Source organism: Panthera leo, chromosome B4 (assembly GCF_018350215.1).
Source record: "Panthera leo isolate Ple1 chromosome B4, P.leo_Ple1_pat1.1, whole genome shotgun sequence".
Lineage (NCBI taxonomy): Eukaryota > Metazoa > Chordata > Mammalia > Carnivora > Felidae > Panthera > Panthera leo.
The window spans coordinates 214,433-232,920 of record NC_056685.1 but is presented as its reverse complement, the minus strand read 5'-3'; the positions used below and the strand labels follow the sequence as shown (position 1 = coordinate 232,920).

At 46.0% G+C, this 18,488-nt stretch overlaps 1 protein-coding gene across 8 annotated transcripts in view; it reads left to right on the top strand.

Moving 5' to 3' along the window:
- DIP2C (disco interacting protein 2 homolog C) overlaps positions 1-18,488 on the top strand; it is a 412,233-nt gene that overhangs the window by 356,317 nt on the left and 37,428 nt on the right. For 7 of the 8 annotated variants that reach the window (XM_042944702.1, XM_042944701.1, XM_042944700.1 and 4 more), the window contains 2 exons: positions 2,638-2,806; positions 4,800-4,970. In XM_042944702.1, coding sequence (XP_042800636.1) covers positions 2,638-2,806; positions 4,800-4,970 — 340 coding nt within the window. The remainder of the gene's footprint in view (positions 1-2,637; positions 2,807-4,799; positions 4,971-18,488) is intronic. The other variant, XM_042944703.1, reaches the window with a different exon arrangement.

Below are 18,488 nucleotides of genomic sequence, written 5' to 3'. Positions count from 1 at the left end.
GACGTATTAGTACAGCAAGGGGGGACGTTTGGTTGGTGTCAGACCCCAAGTGTGTAATTCTTAGAAGGTTACTTTGAAAATCGCGCAGTAGGCCCCAAAAGTGAGAGCACAAGACGTGCCAACTTCCTATACCAGAGGGAAACTTTCATTTTAAAGAATCTCAGTTCTGTATAGAACTGCTGGAAAAGTTTGTTTTCACAGACTGCAAACTCTAGGCCACATTTGTACAGAAATGTGTGATGGGTTGCTACCTGCAGTTGTAGTGGACAACTTGTAAGCAGCTGCAGGGACGGGGTGCCTGGGCTTCGTAATGCAGGTAGGTTTGTGGTGATGTTATTTGATCTCCCGAGTAATATGTTTAATGACCTAAGTTAGCTTCCCAAGGACAAATCTTACAGGAATTCGGAGCACTATAATCATCAGAGTGGGTCCTCAGTGACTTTGTGACATTGACTATAGAAGTAACTTACTGCACCTTAACTAGGGACCCACTGGGGTGTGCCACTCGCTCTGTGTCACCGCGTGCCCAGCGAAACTTCCCCATCAGCAGGATTTCAAAGGAAACTTCAAAGTTGTGGGTATGCTATTCTTTTCTCCTGGTTACTAAGAACAGTAGTGGATCCTCAGAGCTCTTGAAATCTCATCTAAAATCAGCTCGGAACTGGTTCTGATTCTAGTCCCACTTTTGGTTAACCCTTTAAATACAGAGTGTCTATTCTCATACTGACTCGGAAGGATTGAGAAAGATCCAAACGTTCTCATTAATAAACTTACCTCTTAAAAATCTGCTCTCACTTGGGGCACTTGGGTAGCTCAGTCGGTTGAGCATCCAGCTCTTGGTTTTGGCTCAGGTCACAATTCCAAGGTCGTGGGATTGAGCCCAGAGTCCAGCTCTGTGCTGAGCATGGAGCCTGCTTGGGACTCTCTCTGCGCCTCCCCCGTGTGCTCTCTGTCTCTGTCTCTCTCAAAAAAAAAAATTGCTCCCACTTGGCTATCACGCCTCCTTCCTCAAATAACACTTAGGTTGTCTTCCCACACACGCTGGTTGTCGACTCATGTTGTGATAAATAGTTCTCCATTAGAAGTACTGAAGTACTCCCAGCTTCCCGTGGTTTGTCATCTTGATAAGAAATGTATGATTGGATGTTTCCGGGTTAGAGATCATGCGTGTGTGCGTGTGTGTTACATTCTATAGAAATGAATGAGAGTATTCTAGAAAATAATAAAGGGCCAGAAAAACACCCCTCGTCCCACTTATGTGTGCCACCTGTGCTGGTACTTTGGCGTGTGTGTTTGCTTCTCCGCACAGATGTCACTGTGTTCAGATGTAGTTACATATCCTGTCTTCCCTTAATGAGCAGTTTCTAAACACATGTCTTGGATGTAAGATTTGTGGGATCTGCCTTGAGAACCCATCTATTGGCAGTGTATGACCTCTGAAAGCTGTCAGGGGTTGGCATTAGCAGAAAGGTGTGGGGGCCACACCTGTGAAGGGTAGAGAGGTCACAGGTCAAGGTGGGGGGGTCATGCTATCCTGAGCCCTGGCAGCTGCCGGGCAGCCCCTTAGTCGTCACACTGCATCACAGCAGGTCCTTCCTGAAGGACCGTCGGAGGGGTACCTAGTGATGGACTAAGGCGCTTTCTGAAGCAAAAAAGGGTCTTTTAAGTGGTATTGATTCTAATGCATCCAAAGGTTATATCAGTTACTTGTTAAGTTCTTGCTTATGATTTTCACTTCTCCGCTGGCATGCCCAGGCACGTGGTGGGGCCACGGCTCCTGGTGTGGGGTTTCCTCCACACGCTTCCCCCCACTCTCTCGAGTCAGTATTTGTTCCTCCCTGGAGGAAGTACTCTCATTTGAAAGGAAAGATTGGTTTACGTGGGACTTTGTTACTCACCAAAGTAACAGTGGCAGTTGAGTGAGCTCGGAGATGCCCGAGTGCAGCCGATACAGCGTGTGTGCACATAGTGAATGGCGTATGGTTGTTGAAACGAAGTATGGCGGTGCTCTCTTTTACTCACTGTGCTGTTCCTTCCTAGGCGATCAGATTAAGGAACATTCCCAGCTTACAGGTTACTGCTAAGTAATGAAGTAAAAGAGAAAGCCGCGCAGCTTTACGACAGCGTGTGTGTGCATGTGAATTACTCACCGTCGGATGACTCTCATACGTCTTGAATTTTGGTTTCAACATACTGGGGTTTAAAATTCCTCAATCAGTAATGCAATAAAAGCCAGTTGAAAAATAAATGGACAAGGGGCCTGGAGGCGCCATCAGTGGAGTGTGTGACTCTTGATCTCAGGGTCATGAGTTCAAGCTCCACGTTGGGCCTAGAGATGACCTAAGAAGAATGGACAAAGGACTTGATTAGACGCTCCGCTAAAGAAAGCATACGGTTTTATAAATTCATCCCCACGTTTCCTACATTTTGCTAACGTAGCGGCTTTGGGAGAAATGTAACAGCCTCTCCGCTTTTACATTTTCAGACGAGTGCTCAAAAAGGCAGCCACTGAACCATGATTCCTATAGTTCTTTTGTGTCTCCGTGAGCTCGCTTTCATTTTGTGTTTGCAAACCTGGAGGGCCGAGTGCATGTCTGCGGCCCCCTGCTCACCCGGCCCCTCTGTCTGTCTCTGCAGCGTGTACTCTGGGCACCAGTCCATTCTCATCCCGCCTTCTGAGCTGGAAACCAACCCTGCCTTGTGGCTTCTTGCCGTGAGTCAGTACAAAGTCCGGGACACGTTCTGCTCCTATTCAGTGATGGAACTTTGTACCAAGGGGCTGGGCTCACAGACAGAATCACTCAAGGTAAGCAGCCTGTCACCCGGCTTCCAGGGGAACACCTGCCAGCATCCTAGGGAAGCTCGCTGTCAGAGGGCATGGGGAGGGTTTGCTGGTGCTAAAATGATTGTCCACAAAAACCGAGGTATAATCCGCTGTCACCGGAAGCTTCCAAGACTGATTTCATGTGAAAATCTTAGTTTAGAAGATGATTTCCCACTGCCACCAAGAGTTACAGGTCAGGGTGTGTGGCACTGATGTCTGTGATTCCATTAGGTCTGCCTGAAAGGCCCTAAATTGCCTTTTCTTCTGTTGGTGAATTCCCTTGTTCAGTGGAGTTAATTTTACTGTGATGCTGGTGTTCAAGTGATAATTTGAATTTAGCTGTTCCTTTTTGTTTTCCTCGATCACCCTGATTTATAGGTGTGCATCCTAATCAAAATATTAGCATTTCCTTCCACTTAAACCAATAACATTTTGATAGACATATTTTCATGGTAAATGAAGTAGTCATTATCCAAGTAAGGAGGGAGGAAAGAATAGTCATACACCTGTGTTGATTTATATTCTGATACTATCCATTGCTTGTATCTTTTTTTTGTATATATAGGTTATATCGTGTATGTGTGAGTACATGGGTGTACATAAATTGTCTGTATATATAAATAAGTATACATAAATACTTACGCAATACGTTTATATCCTGAATTTTGTTTTCCTGTTTAGAACTAATGCATTAAGCTTAAACAAGAAAAGAAATACGAGATAATATTCACATTAAGTTATGTAAATAAAGGTGTAGTTTCTTAAAATTATAAATATATATAGGAAAAGAAATTTGTAAGACCTACTTATCACTTACATCCACCCGTATTGTTTTATAAAATCATGGAGTACCTTTCACGAATGATGACACAATTGAGTGCTTTCTAAGCACTTTACGTGTTGATTCATCTAACCTTTACAATGGGTGTGTGAAATGGAAACTACTGTCTCCATTTTAAAGATGAAGACACTTACGTGACAGAGAAATTAGGCACCGTTAGCAAGTTCTTACACTTAATAAATTTTGGAGCCCTGTTTGGAATGTCTGGCTCCATCCAGGTCCGCCATCTCGGGATGTGGGCTGCGCTGCCGCCCCAAACACGCAACTGTGTAAACGATCGTTGGTATCACCCAGTTTTAATGTTTTCCGTGTGATTTTTGTCTGTGAGGTCCTATCTGTGCACGAGCTCCCGGTGCCAGAGTGACCTGAGCTGGTGTCTCCTGCCTGTTCAGGAGCCTGTGTCCGTGCCCTGTGCTCAGGCCACTGTGCGGGGCGGGGGGGTCCGGGAGGGCTGCGTGGCTCTGCCTGTGCCGCACGTCCTCCCACTGCTCATGTTCTGCTGGAGACCATCGTTCGCCACTCGCCTCGCACATAAACGCGGCTCCTTCCACCCCGCGGGCCCCCAGCCCCGCCGGGAAGCGCCCTCCGCACAGAGTCTCGTGCTCCCCTCATGGGAGGCCCTCCTCCGAGGCAGTTCACTGGATTTGGCGCAGAACTGAGGTGTGCTCAGACATTCTTAATCGTGAGAATTTGGCGTAACCTTTTAAGTCTCATGGGACCCAGAAGGAATGTGTCTTTTCCACTGTTACGTTAAACATAGGGTTTCTCACTCGTGGGCAGCGTGTGCTGCTGTGTATCCGTGTCTTACGGGCGTGTATCCAGGTGCTTCCTTGCTTCCGCACACCCTGTCCCTTAATTACTTTGTCCAGGACCTTGCTTGGCCTCCTCGTGCTCCTTGCTGCTGCATCTTGCTGGTTTTTAAGATCTGTTTCCAGTGGCGTCTTTGATAATCTGGTACCTGAATGATTTCTTTTTCCACGCGCATGTCCTAGGACAGTTTAATTAGCAGCGTGGACACCAGCCCCTGGGAATGAGTATCTGTGTGGAGTGTGTGTGACTTCCACCCATCTGGTTGAGAAGGTCACACCCTTGAGCCCTGAAAGGCTGACGTCTCACCGCTGTCCTTGCTTCTAGGCACGGGGCCTGGACTTGTCCCGCGTGCGGACCTGTGTGGTCGTGGCAGAGGAGCGGCCTCGGATAGCGCTCACCCAGTCTTTCTCAAAGCTCTTTAAAGACCTGGGTCTCCACCCGCGGGCCGTGAGCACCTCCTTCGGCTGCAGAGTGAACCTGGCCATTTGCTTGCAGGTGGGTTCATGGATCCCTAAGTGCCCCAGTCAGAGTGACTTGTAAATGTCAGGCACACAGAGTAGTGGGGGTAGTCTCCTTGGCCGACGCTGAGCTACGCGTACAAGACACGCTTTAATCAAATGCATGTGATTGGTACACACTTGTTTGTGGTTTTTTTCTTTTTCTTTTTTTTCACTCTGCGTTTGTCAGTAGCCATGACTCATAACTAGCATTCGTAGAACTTATTCTGTACGAAACAGTTTAACTTTTGTTAACGTGAGTAGCCGTTGGCCCAGACTCCTGAAGTCAAGCTTTGTAAAGATGCCATACTAGACACAGGTTTCATTGTGGCAAGAAATCCTGTACAGGCAGTAATTTCTGTAGGAAGAATGCCAGGTACTTTAGCAGACTTGGGAATTGGCTGCTGGGATGGCAGTCTGGAAGTGATCAGTCGTGATTGGCTGCACCTCTGTGGCATAGGTGTGAGGCAGTCCTCGTAAGATACTCTTGTGGCAACTGTGGCTAAAAGCCCACCTGTGACCATCCTCACTATTCCTTTCTTTCTTTGAACCCTGAACACTGGCACACCCGTCCATGGAGATTCTGTACCAGGTTAGGGCTGCCTGAACACGAGGACAGGGAAGCCACATAGGAATTCCATCACAGGGCACAGCTGTAGACTTTGTTCCTCGAACATATTGAGAGATAGAAACGCCAGTCACAGCAGGTGCTGGAAGGGGGCATGTTGACACAGGTCTCCTCCCGACTTGCCCACCCACTGTCCTGCATTTCTGACCCCAGAGGTGGTTGCTCACAGTCACCCCCACGGGTGACCTCAGAAAGCTCCGGGGCGGCCGCGTCCTCACCGGCGCTCTGGGTGCTGCTCTGCCTCGGATATTGGCCAAGGAGGGCCTCTTACCATGTGACTGGTGATGTGATTGCTTCAGAAACATTAGCTGCAGATGGATTTTTCTTTCTTTCTTTCTTTTTTTCTTTTCTAATTTTCTACTACATCCAGAGGGGCATTGCCATCGTGGGCATGGTGCTAGTTTGGAATCTTGGCAGCATCTTGAAATATTCTCGTACATTTTACGTTTTTTTCCACTTGTTTGTTTGCTTTATTCTCAACTCATTTTCAGCCACTTTTCCTTTTTCTGAATGGTTAGTATCAGTGAAAGTCGGCAGAGATCAAGCGTATCCTAAAAAGCAATGCAGGCTCATGGTCCCTTGCCAAAACACGTGGGGCCACGTATGCTTCAGGATGGAGGGGTTTTCTGGCTTTGAGGAGGCAGCACCCCACCTTCACACACAGCAGTGTCCCTGCAGCTCAAGGGAGGGCCCCCAGACGGCAAGGAGCCTTGAGTCACCTGAGTCAGACTGCCCTCATTGGGCATTTCCTTATAATCAGTGAGGTACAGAGTGAACATACAGAGGCTTTTTCAGTGAGTGAAGCGACTTGGACACGGGGGTCCAAGAAGGCCCCCCCCCCAGCAGGTGGTATCTCAGCAGAGTGCCCCAGGAAGCCAGAGAGGCAGAAGCCTGAGGCAGGGCCGGTCAGTGGAAACATTAGTTTTCCATGAGTCGTAGCACAGGTTACAGCAGGCGTGGGGGACGGCTGCGAGCAGAGCCCACGGTCCGAGGGGACACCCATGGCTCCCGCTCCTACGGCGTTTCTGTAGGGCTTGACCCACAAGTGCCTAATGAGATTTGTCAGACACACAACACTGAAGTTTATGAATGTTTACACACATAAGGGAAATACCCTGAACGTTTCTGAATTTCTTACAGATTAAATATTTTTATAAAGGAGTATTTCAGAAAAACAGAAAATACAGATTAGCCGGTAAATAAATGATTAAGTCCATAATTCCATTTACCCAGAAGTAATACCATTAATGCCTTGGTGTAAAACTATCAAAAGCACAAAAAGCTGTAATCCTCCCTCAGTTCCAAATACTGGACTTGAGTGTGTAAAGGCGTTGGGCGTTTTAGTTTTCCCCTTGGAGCAGAACTGGCAGAACCAGCAGCACACGTGCAGTCGCTGAGCGGGGACGCTTGTCTTCCGCTGACGCGTTACTGTCTGGCACGCCTTCTCAGGAGGACTGATGGCCGTCCTCACTGTGGGCCTGCCGGTTGGCGCGTCGTCCTCTAGACCAGCCCCGGCGGGAGCGGGAAGGAGCCTCCCCTCTGCCAGGTGCCTAGTGGGTGGGGAGGGACACTGCCAGACAGGGTGGGGCCTTGGCCGTGCAGTCACAGGCCATGTTCTGTGGGGACACCTGCCACTCTCAGAAGGGGTCCCTGTTCTTCGGGGGAAGGCCGAGTCACACGGTGGGCAGGTTTTTATGACTGCAGACTAAAGTGGGATCTTAATGTTACATGGAGATACGGGGTAGGGGATCGTTTTTACTTTGCAAGAATGGTTTTCATGGATGGTGCTCTGACTCTTGTCATCTAGCCCCAAGCATCCCTCCCAACTCTGCACTTTTACACTAAAGGCCATTCTCCACCATAGAGTCTGATGCTTTTACTCAAGGACACCGCCACTCGTGCTGTTCTTGGCCTGACTGCACTTCTGCCATCTTCATGTGACAAAAACCTCTCTCCGTGGCCCTCTGAGTCCTCGAGCTGGAAGTATTTTCCTTGCTCTGACCTCCCGTGGCACTTCACCCCTCACACCTGACGCTTTCTGCCACGGCTTATCCCTTTGTCTGTAAACAGCTTCTGGTCCCGCAGTCAGTGAGGGACTCAGCCCAGCGCAGCATCTCGTGTGGTCGCACAGCTGATGCTCGGAGCTGACTCAACCTTATCAAAAGGCCAGAATTCGATCCCTTTAGCTGCAGATACCAATCACTTTGGAGAAACCAGGCGCGGTTTTTCGTTAAGAGTCCAGCCTCCGGTGTGAAGTAGTTCTGTGGCAACGATGAGTCCCCTCCGCAGTGAGCCCATGGCGTGAGTGTCCACCAGATGGAAGCCATGGCCTGGCTGTAGCTCTCCCTTGCCAGCGAGAATCAAGGGTTCCCCGTCCCTCAGTGTAGTTAGCTCAGGTCGCAGGTCCCGGGCCTGCAACTTAGGAGAGAAGACGTTCACCCTCAGGGCACAAGCGTTCTCTGACCAGAGTGTTGGGCCCTGCGGTTCAGGTGGCATCTGGTGGGATCTCCCCACACCTCACTGGGGGTGAGTTCATCATTTTGTTCAGATGGAGGAGACTGAGGCTCAGACAAGTTAAGTGAACGTCCCCCGTCGACCCAGCAGGGAGGTAGAGACAGGGCCTTCACTGCTCACGGACCACATGATCCAAGCAGGCTCGGACAGTGAACACCAGGAGAACCCGAGTTGTTTCTAATGGTGTCCTCCTCTCTAGTGTCTTAAGGCAGACCCGCTGTTTCGTGCGACCTGAGTCGGGCACTGTGAAAGCCGTGTTTTTGTGGGTAGGAGGCCGCTGAGGGAAGCGTTCCAGTCTGTTGCTGTGGGGGTGGGGGGCCTACAGGGAAGGCGTCTGGGCAGCTCAGAGCAGTGCTGGCCGCTTGCTTACACTGCTGCATGAAGCCCTGCATGATTTAAGACAAAATCAGGAAGATTGACAGATGTATCATTGTCAAATATACAAATGGGCAAGTATAAAAAATTTCGACGTGAGACCGTCATAAAAATAGAAAATTGAGGTATAATTTCCATGCTGTTGACTCAGCACTTCCGTCTCAGAAGCCAAGTGATTTATTTACCCGCTTATTGTTCCGAGGCAGGACCTGCCACTTTATTTGTTTTGGCACATCCCCCTTGAGCTCCACGTCCTAGCTCAGTGGTGGCAGAATGGACCCATAAAATTAAGTGTGGCTGCCTTGGATTTTACATGAAATACTGGTATATTGTAGACAAGAAAGAAACGCAGAAGTATGTGCCATTTTTTATACTTAGAGATGACATTTCCCAGAATCTTTAGCCATAAAAACAGCTTTAAAACGATTGGATTTGTTAAATCTATGACAGAAGCGGACGTTAGGTCAAATTATGACTTCTCAGTTTAATGAAGTTTGACATAAATTTCGCTTAGTGCTGTTAGGATGTGTCACGTGCTTATTAACCTCTTTTGAAAAAGACATCACCTACAGTCACAGTTGCTCTTGTCAGAAGTAGAAGCTGAAAGGTCTTCGGTTGTATTCGAGTAAGAAATTTAGCTCACTGCAACAGAAAGCTGAGCATTCTCCTCCCCAGCAGAAAGAAGGGAGGGAAGATGAGGTCATCTTTTTTCTAAGACTTTAAAGTCACCTTAAGCAGAAACTTTGATCTTTATTATATTTTAGAAAAAATTAACTATCTGGGAGGAAAACTCATTATAGATAGCTGTATGGGACTAAATCAATAGTAACAGTTATAGCCAACCTTAAATCTTAAAACTCACAAATGCAGGAGAAATACAGCCACTGTGATAATGAAAAGTGAAGTCACTGATTGTTGGAAAGGAAAAAAAAAAAAAACAACAGGAAGATCAGAGGCCAATATAAATCTTAAGTAATTCTCAAACTAAAATTAATAGCTATAATACTTTCATTAATTTGAGCTCTCAATTCATTGTTCCCCCTCCAGTGCTTTTAGATGGAGCAAAATAAAAATAAACGAGAGGCCGTAGGGGGTTGTATGCTCCCTGGAATTAGTCATATTCAGTGGAAACTCACACACCCTTTCCTGCTGATCTGTGTTGTCCCAGATCATGAAGATGAACACTGGAGACCATGGACTGTACTGGTTACCAGTGCACCAGTCAGTGTTCTGATTTCCACGCAGCAGGAACCTTCTTTGGCAATTTAAATGAAAATGCATTTACCAAGACACCATGGGTCATGCTCACAAGCAGCCCAGGAGCTCGAGGACCTGGGTTGGGACCGTGCACCCAGGAATAGCTCATGCCCCAGCGCTGTTCCTGGGAGGACACTGGTGTTGTAAACTGCACCACTGAGTGGCTGGTCCTAGATGCCAGCCCCACTTCCAGCACATCTGCAGGGAGCTCAGACTTTGGAGCCGTGAGTGGACACGGTTACCTGGTCACATGCTGGCTTCTGGGGTGGTGGGGAGGACAGTGTGGGCCGTTCTTAGTTACTACACAGAACGGGGGCCTTGCATCCCTCACAGCTCCAAAGGTAGGGGGAGGGTCCCCCAAATACAGGAAAAGGGTTCAGATGGTTGGTGACCAAAAGGGGTGACTGATTGCTATTTCAGCCTATCCCTCTGTCTGGCCAAATCAGCACATACTCTTTGTCCCATTCTTACATGTCGCCTGCCCCCTAAAAAATTCTAACGTGGCTTTCACTTTTAGAACCAATAGTAACACACCCACCATCTGTCCAAAGAAGAAATGAGCTGAAGCGTCGGCACTTGAGCTATTTCTAGGTGGTAGCCCTTCCCTTGCTGATAGTGAAGCCATGCACTAGGTTGTAAAGTCCACCACCACGGACGGACGGGCTCTGTAAGATCATGGGTGGAGGGACAGGGGAGGCACATTCACGCGTCCCTCTGTAGGGCTGCTCTGGGCGTGTGCTAGGCATGGAGTGACCACGGTGACAGGCAGTTGGTGTCAGACCTGCCGCTTTCCACGTGTGTCTTCCCCTCTGGACACTCTGGAGCTTTGGGGGTAACCACAGGGAGAACGTAGGGTCCCAGACACCCTGATGGGCTGTCCACCTGCGGGTGAATACCTGTGACCACCTCACTGTCAGTTCACTTTGGCTTGAGTTGGTGCATTGTCAGTCACAGGAAGTTCTAGGTTGTAGCCTATGCCTTGAACCAGGAACATGGGCTTAGGAGCTCGTTGGTCCTTCCACTTGAGCTGCGCTCACAGACACAGCCGCCCTGCTTCCCAGTCTGCATGCTTTCACGCTGGGGGGACTGGCAGCCGTCTGTCCTGAAGCCTTCATAGCACTTTGTCTTGCAGGGTTGAGAGCAGGCAGCCTGGGCCTGTGGCCCGTATGGCCAGTCTGCACAGCCCTGCTCTGCCAGCATAGCTCCAAGCAGAAGCAGGTGGCATGTGAGCCAACGGTCATGGCTGTGTTCCTGGGAAATTCTGCAAAAGCAGGCAGGCTTCTTTTCTGCACGTGGGTTTGCTGACCTTGGTGAAAGTTAGCTAATTAACTGGTTAGTCAGTACGCGGCACGGACTGCCACAGCCTGGCCTGGCACGTGAGCTGGATTTTCACTACCTCTGGTCCTAACAGACCCACTCATTTCCCTGCCAGTCTCTCACTGCGGCCACTCCTGATAGCAATTTCTGATTCAATCAAGTGCTTAATACCAACCACAGAAACCGGCTCTGCTTGATGTTAGTAAAAGATACATTTATTAAAAAGAACTCTGGGCTTCCATTTTTTACTTGGCTGTAGAAGTCACATTCCAACCCTAACAATTAAAACAATCTGGTTAATATATACAAGTTAAAAGGTTTTATGATCCATCAGAGAGCTGAAGCTTCCAGAAGCGTCAATGAACCGAAGTCCTCTGTGGAGAGAAGAGACCCAAGTTTTCATCCTGGCACAGGAGCGGCAGGAGGAATTCGCCAGAGAGACCAGCCAGAGCACTGATGTGGCATGTAGTGTGGGGAGGAGGGTGAAAATCCCAAGGAGCACGGCTCCGTCACTCTGCATCCCTGCACCAGCGCTGTCCAGAGGGGTCTGCAGGGCAGGAGAGCCGAGAGAATCATCTAAGGTTCTTCAGGCCTCCAGTAAAAGCAAAGCAACAGGATTCTGAAACCTCAGGAGGGGCCCTGGAAGGGAAACCATTTCCTCTGAGAGGCTGTGGGCCTTCAGTGGGTGGGAAGCAGAGGGACTGAGGGCTGAGCAGAGAGCAGGAATCGAGTACCTTCCTTTGGGCAGCCCCACACTGCTGGGTGCAGTACTCTTGTCCTCTGAAGACGGAGGTGTGTCAGGAACACGTGCCTCTCAGCCCCCTGGGCCTTCACCAAACACGGCACATTTGCCTTCCAAAGGCTGGATGTTGGGCTGCAGAATGGAGACAGCTGGGGAGAGGCTGGACAGAAGGGAGAACCACCTCATCAGGCAAAAAGCTGGTGTCCAGAGTCTCAGATTCCAACTCTTGGTCCTGCCCTGTCATGAAGCCAGCATTGAATGGCACCTCACTGGAGCTGTTGGGAGAGCCCAGACCACCTGCAGCATACTCACTGAGACACCCAGACGAGGTCAGAGAAGGGTGTGCCCTTTCCAGGAGTAGCATGTTTGTTACTTCAGTCTCCACTGGTCTTTTAAATGCAATGCTTGCCTTGCAGTAAAAAACCAAAAGACCTACAGAAAGAAAAGGAAATCTAGTATGTGGCCATAAGAAGAAATGGTCAGTAGAGCAGACATGCTGGAATTTACCAGCGCTCTAAAATAACTATGAAATGTATGTTAAAGGATCTAATTGAAAAGGTATACACCTGGCGTGAAGAGATCACCAAAAGACAGAAACTACAAAAAAGCAAATGGAAATGCTAGAAATGTAAGCTGCAGACATAGGAACAGAGGATTCCATATGGTTCCAGCAGCAGGGGAGAGGGCCAGTGAGTAAACTTCAAGTCCAATCAGTAGAAACTCTCCCAAGTTGAAAGACAAGGAGAAAAGGAAAGATACAAAATGGACCAGTCTCTGAGATCTCTGGGGTGACCTCAGGTTGTCTGACTCCATGTAGTCTGATCCCAGCAGGGGAGGGAAATGGGACAAAGAGCAGTTTGAATAGATAATGGTGAGGACTGATGAGAGGTGTCAACCTACACACTCAGCATCTCAGTGAGGTCCAAGTAAGTAAAAACACACCTGGTCGCATCCTCATCAAATGCCAACATTAGAGATGGTGTTAAAGCAGCTCTAAAAGTGAAGGCAGAGTGCATAAAGGACAAGAAAAGACAGAAACAATACAAGTCAGAATCCAGTGGAGTGCTGTCTTTAAAGTGCTAAAACCGTTTATCCAGCGAAAGTGCCTTTTGGGAAGAAAACCACAGATTCTGTAGACAGCGCAAAGCTGAGAGACATCATCTCAGCAAAGTCTGGCTGAGTTGCTCAGGTAGAGCAATCACACGAGGCAGGTCAGACCCGTAGGAGGAAGGGAAGAATGCTTGGAAAGGTAAACACAGGTAAATGTGTGATCTTTTTTCTATCACTGTATAGATATGTAAATACCTTACATTTCTTTAAAGACTATTAACTACCCAACACACAAAAAGACGGTTGAGGCCTCTGAGCCTGAGTAGAAGCAGCACATGGGGCAACAAACCTCAGGGCAGGCAGGGAGGCAGACAGAAATACGCTGCTGTTCATTGTCATAAAGCAATCTTATGTGAAGGTGGGTTGTGGTAAATTATGCAAATTTTAATGTCTACCTCAACAACTAAAACACAATGGTCAATAGAGCAGATAAAACGCTATACCCAAAATACTCTGTGCCGGGGGGGGGGGGGGGGGGGGGGGGGAGAAAGGAGGAACAAAAACAAAAGGGACCAGGAAACAGTTATATCAACAGTTACATTAAATGTAAATTAAGTAGGCCAGTTAAAAGGCAGAGATTGTCAGGCTAAAAAGATTGAGCTGTATGTAGTTCCAAGAAGCACACCTTAACTTTGAGGGTATTGACAGATTGAAAGTAAACACAAAGTCTGCAAAAGACGAAACAAAACAGATGAACATGGTGCGGGGGGCGGGGGGGGGGTGGTGCAGGAAGAGGGGGAGGGAAGGAAAAACAAGATAATAACAGAGAGGGAAGCAAACCGTAAGGGACGCTTAACTACAGAGAATAAACCCAGGGTTGCTGGAGGGGAGGTGGGTGGAAGGATGGGCTAAATGGGTGATGGGCGCTAAGAAGGGCACTTGCTGGGATAAGCACTGGGTGTCATATGTAAGAGATGATCACTGCGTTCTACTCCAGAAACCAGATACCACTCTGTATGTTAACTAACTTGAATTTAAAACATAACAAAAAACAACGTGTTAGACATAAAGGTTACCAAAAAGTGAACAGGTGTCCATTTCATGATAGTTAAAGGGTCAATTCACCAGTAAAACGAAAATCCTAAATGCATGTGCACCCAAAAACTGAGCTTCAAAATACGTGAAACAAAACTGACAGAATTCAGAGGGAAGGGAGATAAATTCAGAGTCATAATTGAAGACTTTACATCTCTCTCCCATTAAAAATCAGCACGTAGACGATTTTAACAACACTGTGGCCTAACCTGATGTAACGGAAGTTTAAGAACACTGTACTCAACTTCTATGGACTGGATTGTATCCCCACAAAATTCACATGTTAAAGCCTTAACCCCGTTACGACTTTAAACAGAGGGCCCGCAAAAAGGTAATAAAGGCTGAAGGAGCTCATTAGAGGTGGGGAGTTAATCTAATAGGGTCGGTGTCCTCACAAGAGGGGGGGAACTCAGGGCTTACACCCTCCTGCACACACAGTAAGGAAAAGCCATGTGAACACACAGCAAGAAGGCAGCTGTCAGCAAGTCTGGAAGAGCACACTCACCAGAACACAACCTTGCCGGTTCCTTGGTCTCTGACTTGTAGCTTCCAGAACCATGAGGAAATAAGTTTCTGTTAAGGCACACAGTCTGTGGTATGTTGTTATGGCAGCCCAAGCAGACTCAGACACCAGCATCTGTGGAGTTGACATTTCGTTCAAACCTGAAAAATTCTCCGAGAAAGACTAGAAAACAATTTTCAATGAATATTAAAAGACTGCAATCACTGAGTATGTTCTCTGTGATGTAATTGAACTAGTAATCAATAATAGGAAGATGGCCAGAAAATCCTGAAATATTTGGAAATTAGCACACTTATGAATAAGCCATGAATTAGAGAAGAAGTCATGTGAAAAATTAGGAAACACTTTAAAAGGATTGTTAATGAAAATATAGCATACAAATTTTGTTGGTTGCACCTAAAGAAGTGTTCAGCAGTAAATGTTTGTGTTAGGGAGGAGGAGAGTTTAAAATCTATTTAAGCTTCCACCTTAAAAACTCTAGGGAAGAGAAAAAAATTAAAACCCAAAGTTGAAAACAGAAAATAAAAATGTGGAAATGAATTAAATAGAAAAGACAAATGGAAAACTCAGTACAATTAAAAATTGATTCTTTACAAAAATAAATTTGGCAAACTGCTACCAATACTGATCACTAGGAGAAGAGAGAATAATATCACGTGCTGGCAAGGACTGGGGCAATTTTTGAAGTCTTTGTGCATCACGGTTGGGGTGTGGGACAGTGCAGCAACTTTGGAGAACAGTTTGTAAGTTTCTTGTATGGTTGCACATGAACTTCCCATATGACCCAGCAGTTCTCTCGTGGGTGTTCACCCAAGAGGAGTGACAGTATCCATCCTCTTCAGGGCTTATACACAACGTATATAGCAGCTTCGTTCATAATCATCAAGACCTGGAAACAGCTACATATCTATTACCTGAGGACAAGGGGCAGGTTGTAGTCTGTTTATGCAGCAACATATATCATCATCATCATCATCATCATCATCATCATCATCATCATCATTACTGTCATTGTTCCATTATCGAATGGGAGGAATAGACTCCTGCAGGGAACAGCATGGACCTCATGAACAATTTTCTGGGTGAGGGAAGCCAGACACAGAGGTCTGCATACTATATGAGTTTGAGTTTGTTTACATGATATCCTGGATAAGGCAAAACTGTAGGCACAACAATCAGATCAGTGCTGCCAGGTGTTGAGGGCCAGGGGAAGGAATTGACTGCAAAGAGGCAGGAGGGACTTTTGGGGTGATGAAACTTTTCTGTGTCCTGTGATGGTGGTTACATGACTATATATTGGCTAAACTCAATCAACCTGTAAACTTAAGGATGAATTTTACTGCATGCAGATTATACCTAAACATATCTGAGAGAGGAGGAGTGAGGGAGGGGGGAAAGTACATGTAATAGGGATAGGGATTTCTTCTGTTGGCCAAGATGGAATAGCAGGGTCCAGATTTATCCTCTCTCCTGAAACAAGCAGATAATGGTCAAATACAGGAAGCATGACACTAGATACCAGGGAACAAAGAAGGAAAAGCCTTGAGAGAAGCAAGGTTAGCCCTGTGATTTCTCCAGATCACTGCTTTGAGACAGCTTCCAGGGCACAGTAGACAAGGGCTGAGGGAAGACAGAGCCTGGTGAGCTCTTTGAGTGGGGAGATGGAGCTGAGTCTGAGGAGACAAAGGTGGCTGCAGGTGACAGGACAGGGTGCTGCAGAGGAGAGAGACACGGAGAGCCCCGGGGATTCACAGAGGACCTGCCTCAAGTATCCCTCTGAACACCAATCAGCATCAGTCCTGTTATAAGAGTACTCAAAACCATGAAAGAACCAGCCAAAAGGACTGTAGTGAATACTGCTTGTTCCCAGCAACTACACTGAGAATCTCATAATTTATGAGGCACTGGTCAGGTCCCACCTAACAAATATTTAAAGCAAGAACCAGGAAGACCAAGCTCTTTCCAAGCAATTTGACTTAGAACAAAGCTCAAGAAGATTTATAGGGATTAAAAAAAATACCCAGCACCCAGTAAGGTCAAATTTAATAAATGTCTGATACACTATTAAAAATTACACAAAACAGGTAAATACCACAGTGAGGAGAGAGAATAGTCCATCAGAACTGAAGTAAACTGATGCAGATGTTAAATTTACAGACAAGGACACTAAAAGAGTTATTTTAACTATGTTCCAGATATTCAAAAAGTTAAGAAGAGTCATGGAGTGTTAAAGAGGGGGAAAAAGCCAATTGAACTTCTAGAAAGGAAAACTACAATATTTGGGATGAAAAATATAATGATGGAATCGATGGCAGAAGAAAGTATTGGTGAACTTGAAGACATAGCAATGGAAACTTTGCAAAATAAAACATAGAAAAAAATTTAATGGTAAGAACATCAGTGAACTGTGGGGTAACTTTAGGTGACTTAATATAAGAAGCTTGGAGTCCCCAAAAGAGGAAGAAGGAGTCTGTACCCAGAAAAAAATATATGAAGAACTATTTTAATTTTGATGGAACTATAAACCCACAAATCTCAAAGCTCAGCTACCTCCAATATAACATGAAGGAAACTGCTTACATTGCTCAAAACCAGTGTTATAGGGAATATCTTAAAAGCCTCCAGATGGGGGGAAAAGGCAAGTTACATACAAAGGAACAATGATAGGGATCATTTCATATTCCTTATCAGAAATGATGTGAAAAAGACAGTAGAGGACATCTTTACAGAAAGAAAAGAACTATCAACCTAGAATTTTACACTCAGTGGGTATATCTTTCAAGAACACAGGCTAACTCCTTTTTTTAGCCACAGGAAAAAAAGCTGAGGATTTACCATCAGCATACCCACGCAGGAAGACATATTAAAATCCTTTCAGAAAAGAAATGATACCAGATTGAAATCTGGATCTGTACAACAAATGAGTAGTGTTGGAAATGGCAGCTACATTGGTAAACATATAAGACTTTTACCACTACTTAAATCTCTTTAGAAGATTATCGATGGCTTATACAGAAACGGTAATATGTGGTGAGGTTTATCATATGTGAAAATCAGTATGACAACTGTCCAGAGGTTGGGAAGGGAGAAATGGAAGTATAAGGTCACAGGGTTTCCATACCATACATAAAGTGGCATAATATCACTTGAAGGTAGGCTGTGGTAAAGATGTGTGCCATAAACCCAAAAGTGACCATGAATTTTGTTTTCTTTAAGCAGGTAATAAACTAATAAGCCAATAAGGGAGATAAAATGCACCTATAAAGCAATACTAAATACAAAACAAGTCTGAAAAGAAGGGCAAAAATATAGATGGAATGAATAAAAAAAGATGGATTTAAACTTGACCACGTTAGTAATTCAATAAATATAAATGGTCTAAACACCCCAAGTAAGATGCAGAGATCATGATATTGGATTTTTAAAGCACAAAACCTAACTATATGTAGCCTACAACAAACACGTTTTAAATTTTTTTTAATGTTTATTTATTTTTGACAGAGACAGAGCATGAGTGGGGGAAGGTCAGAGAGGGAGACACAGAATCTGAAGCAGGCTCCAGGCTCTGAGCTGTCAGCACAGAGCCTGCCGCAGGGCTCGAACTCACAGACTGCGAGATCATGACCTGAGCCAAAGTCTGATGCTCAACCAACTGAGCCACCCAGATGCTCCCTTTTTTTAAAAAATTTTTTAATGCTTATTTATTTTTGGCAGAGAGACAAACACGTTTTAAACACAAATAGATTAAACGGAAAAGGACAGAAAAGTTGTACCATACTAACCTTAAAGGAGAGCTGAAGTGGCTATATGATTATCTAGCAATATTAATTTCAAAACAGAGAATACTGCAGGGATGGAGAAGGTAATTATAAGAAGGTAATTTAGTATATACAAGAAAGAAAGTGAATCTACAATCCAGAACCTTCACAGGAGAGAGAGAGAGAGAAAAAAAAAAAGAATGTCTAGGCTCAGATGATTTCACAGAAAAAAATACCAATCCTAGAAAAACTTGTTC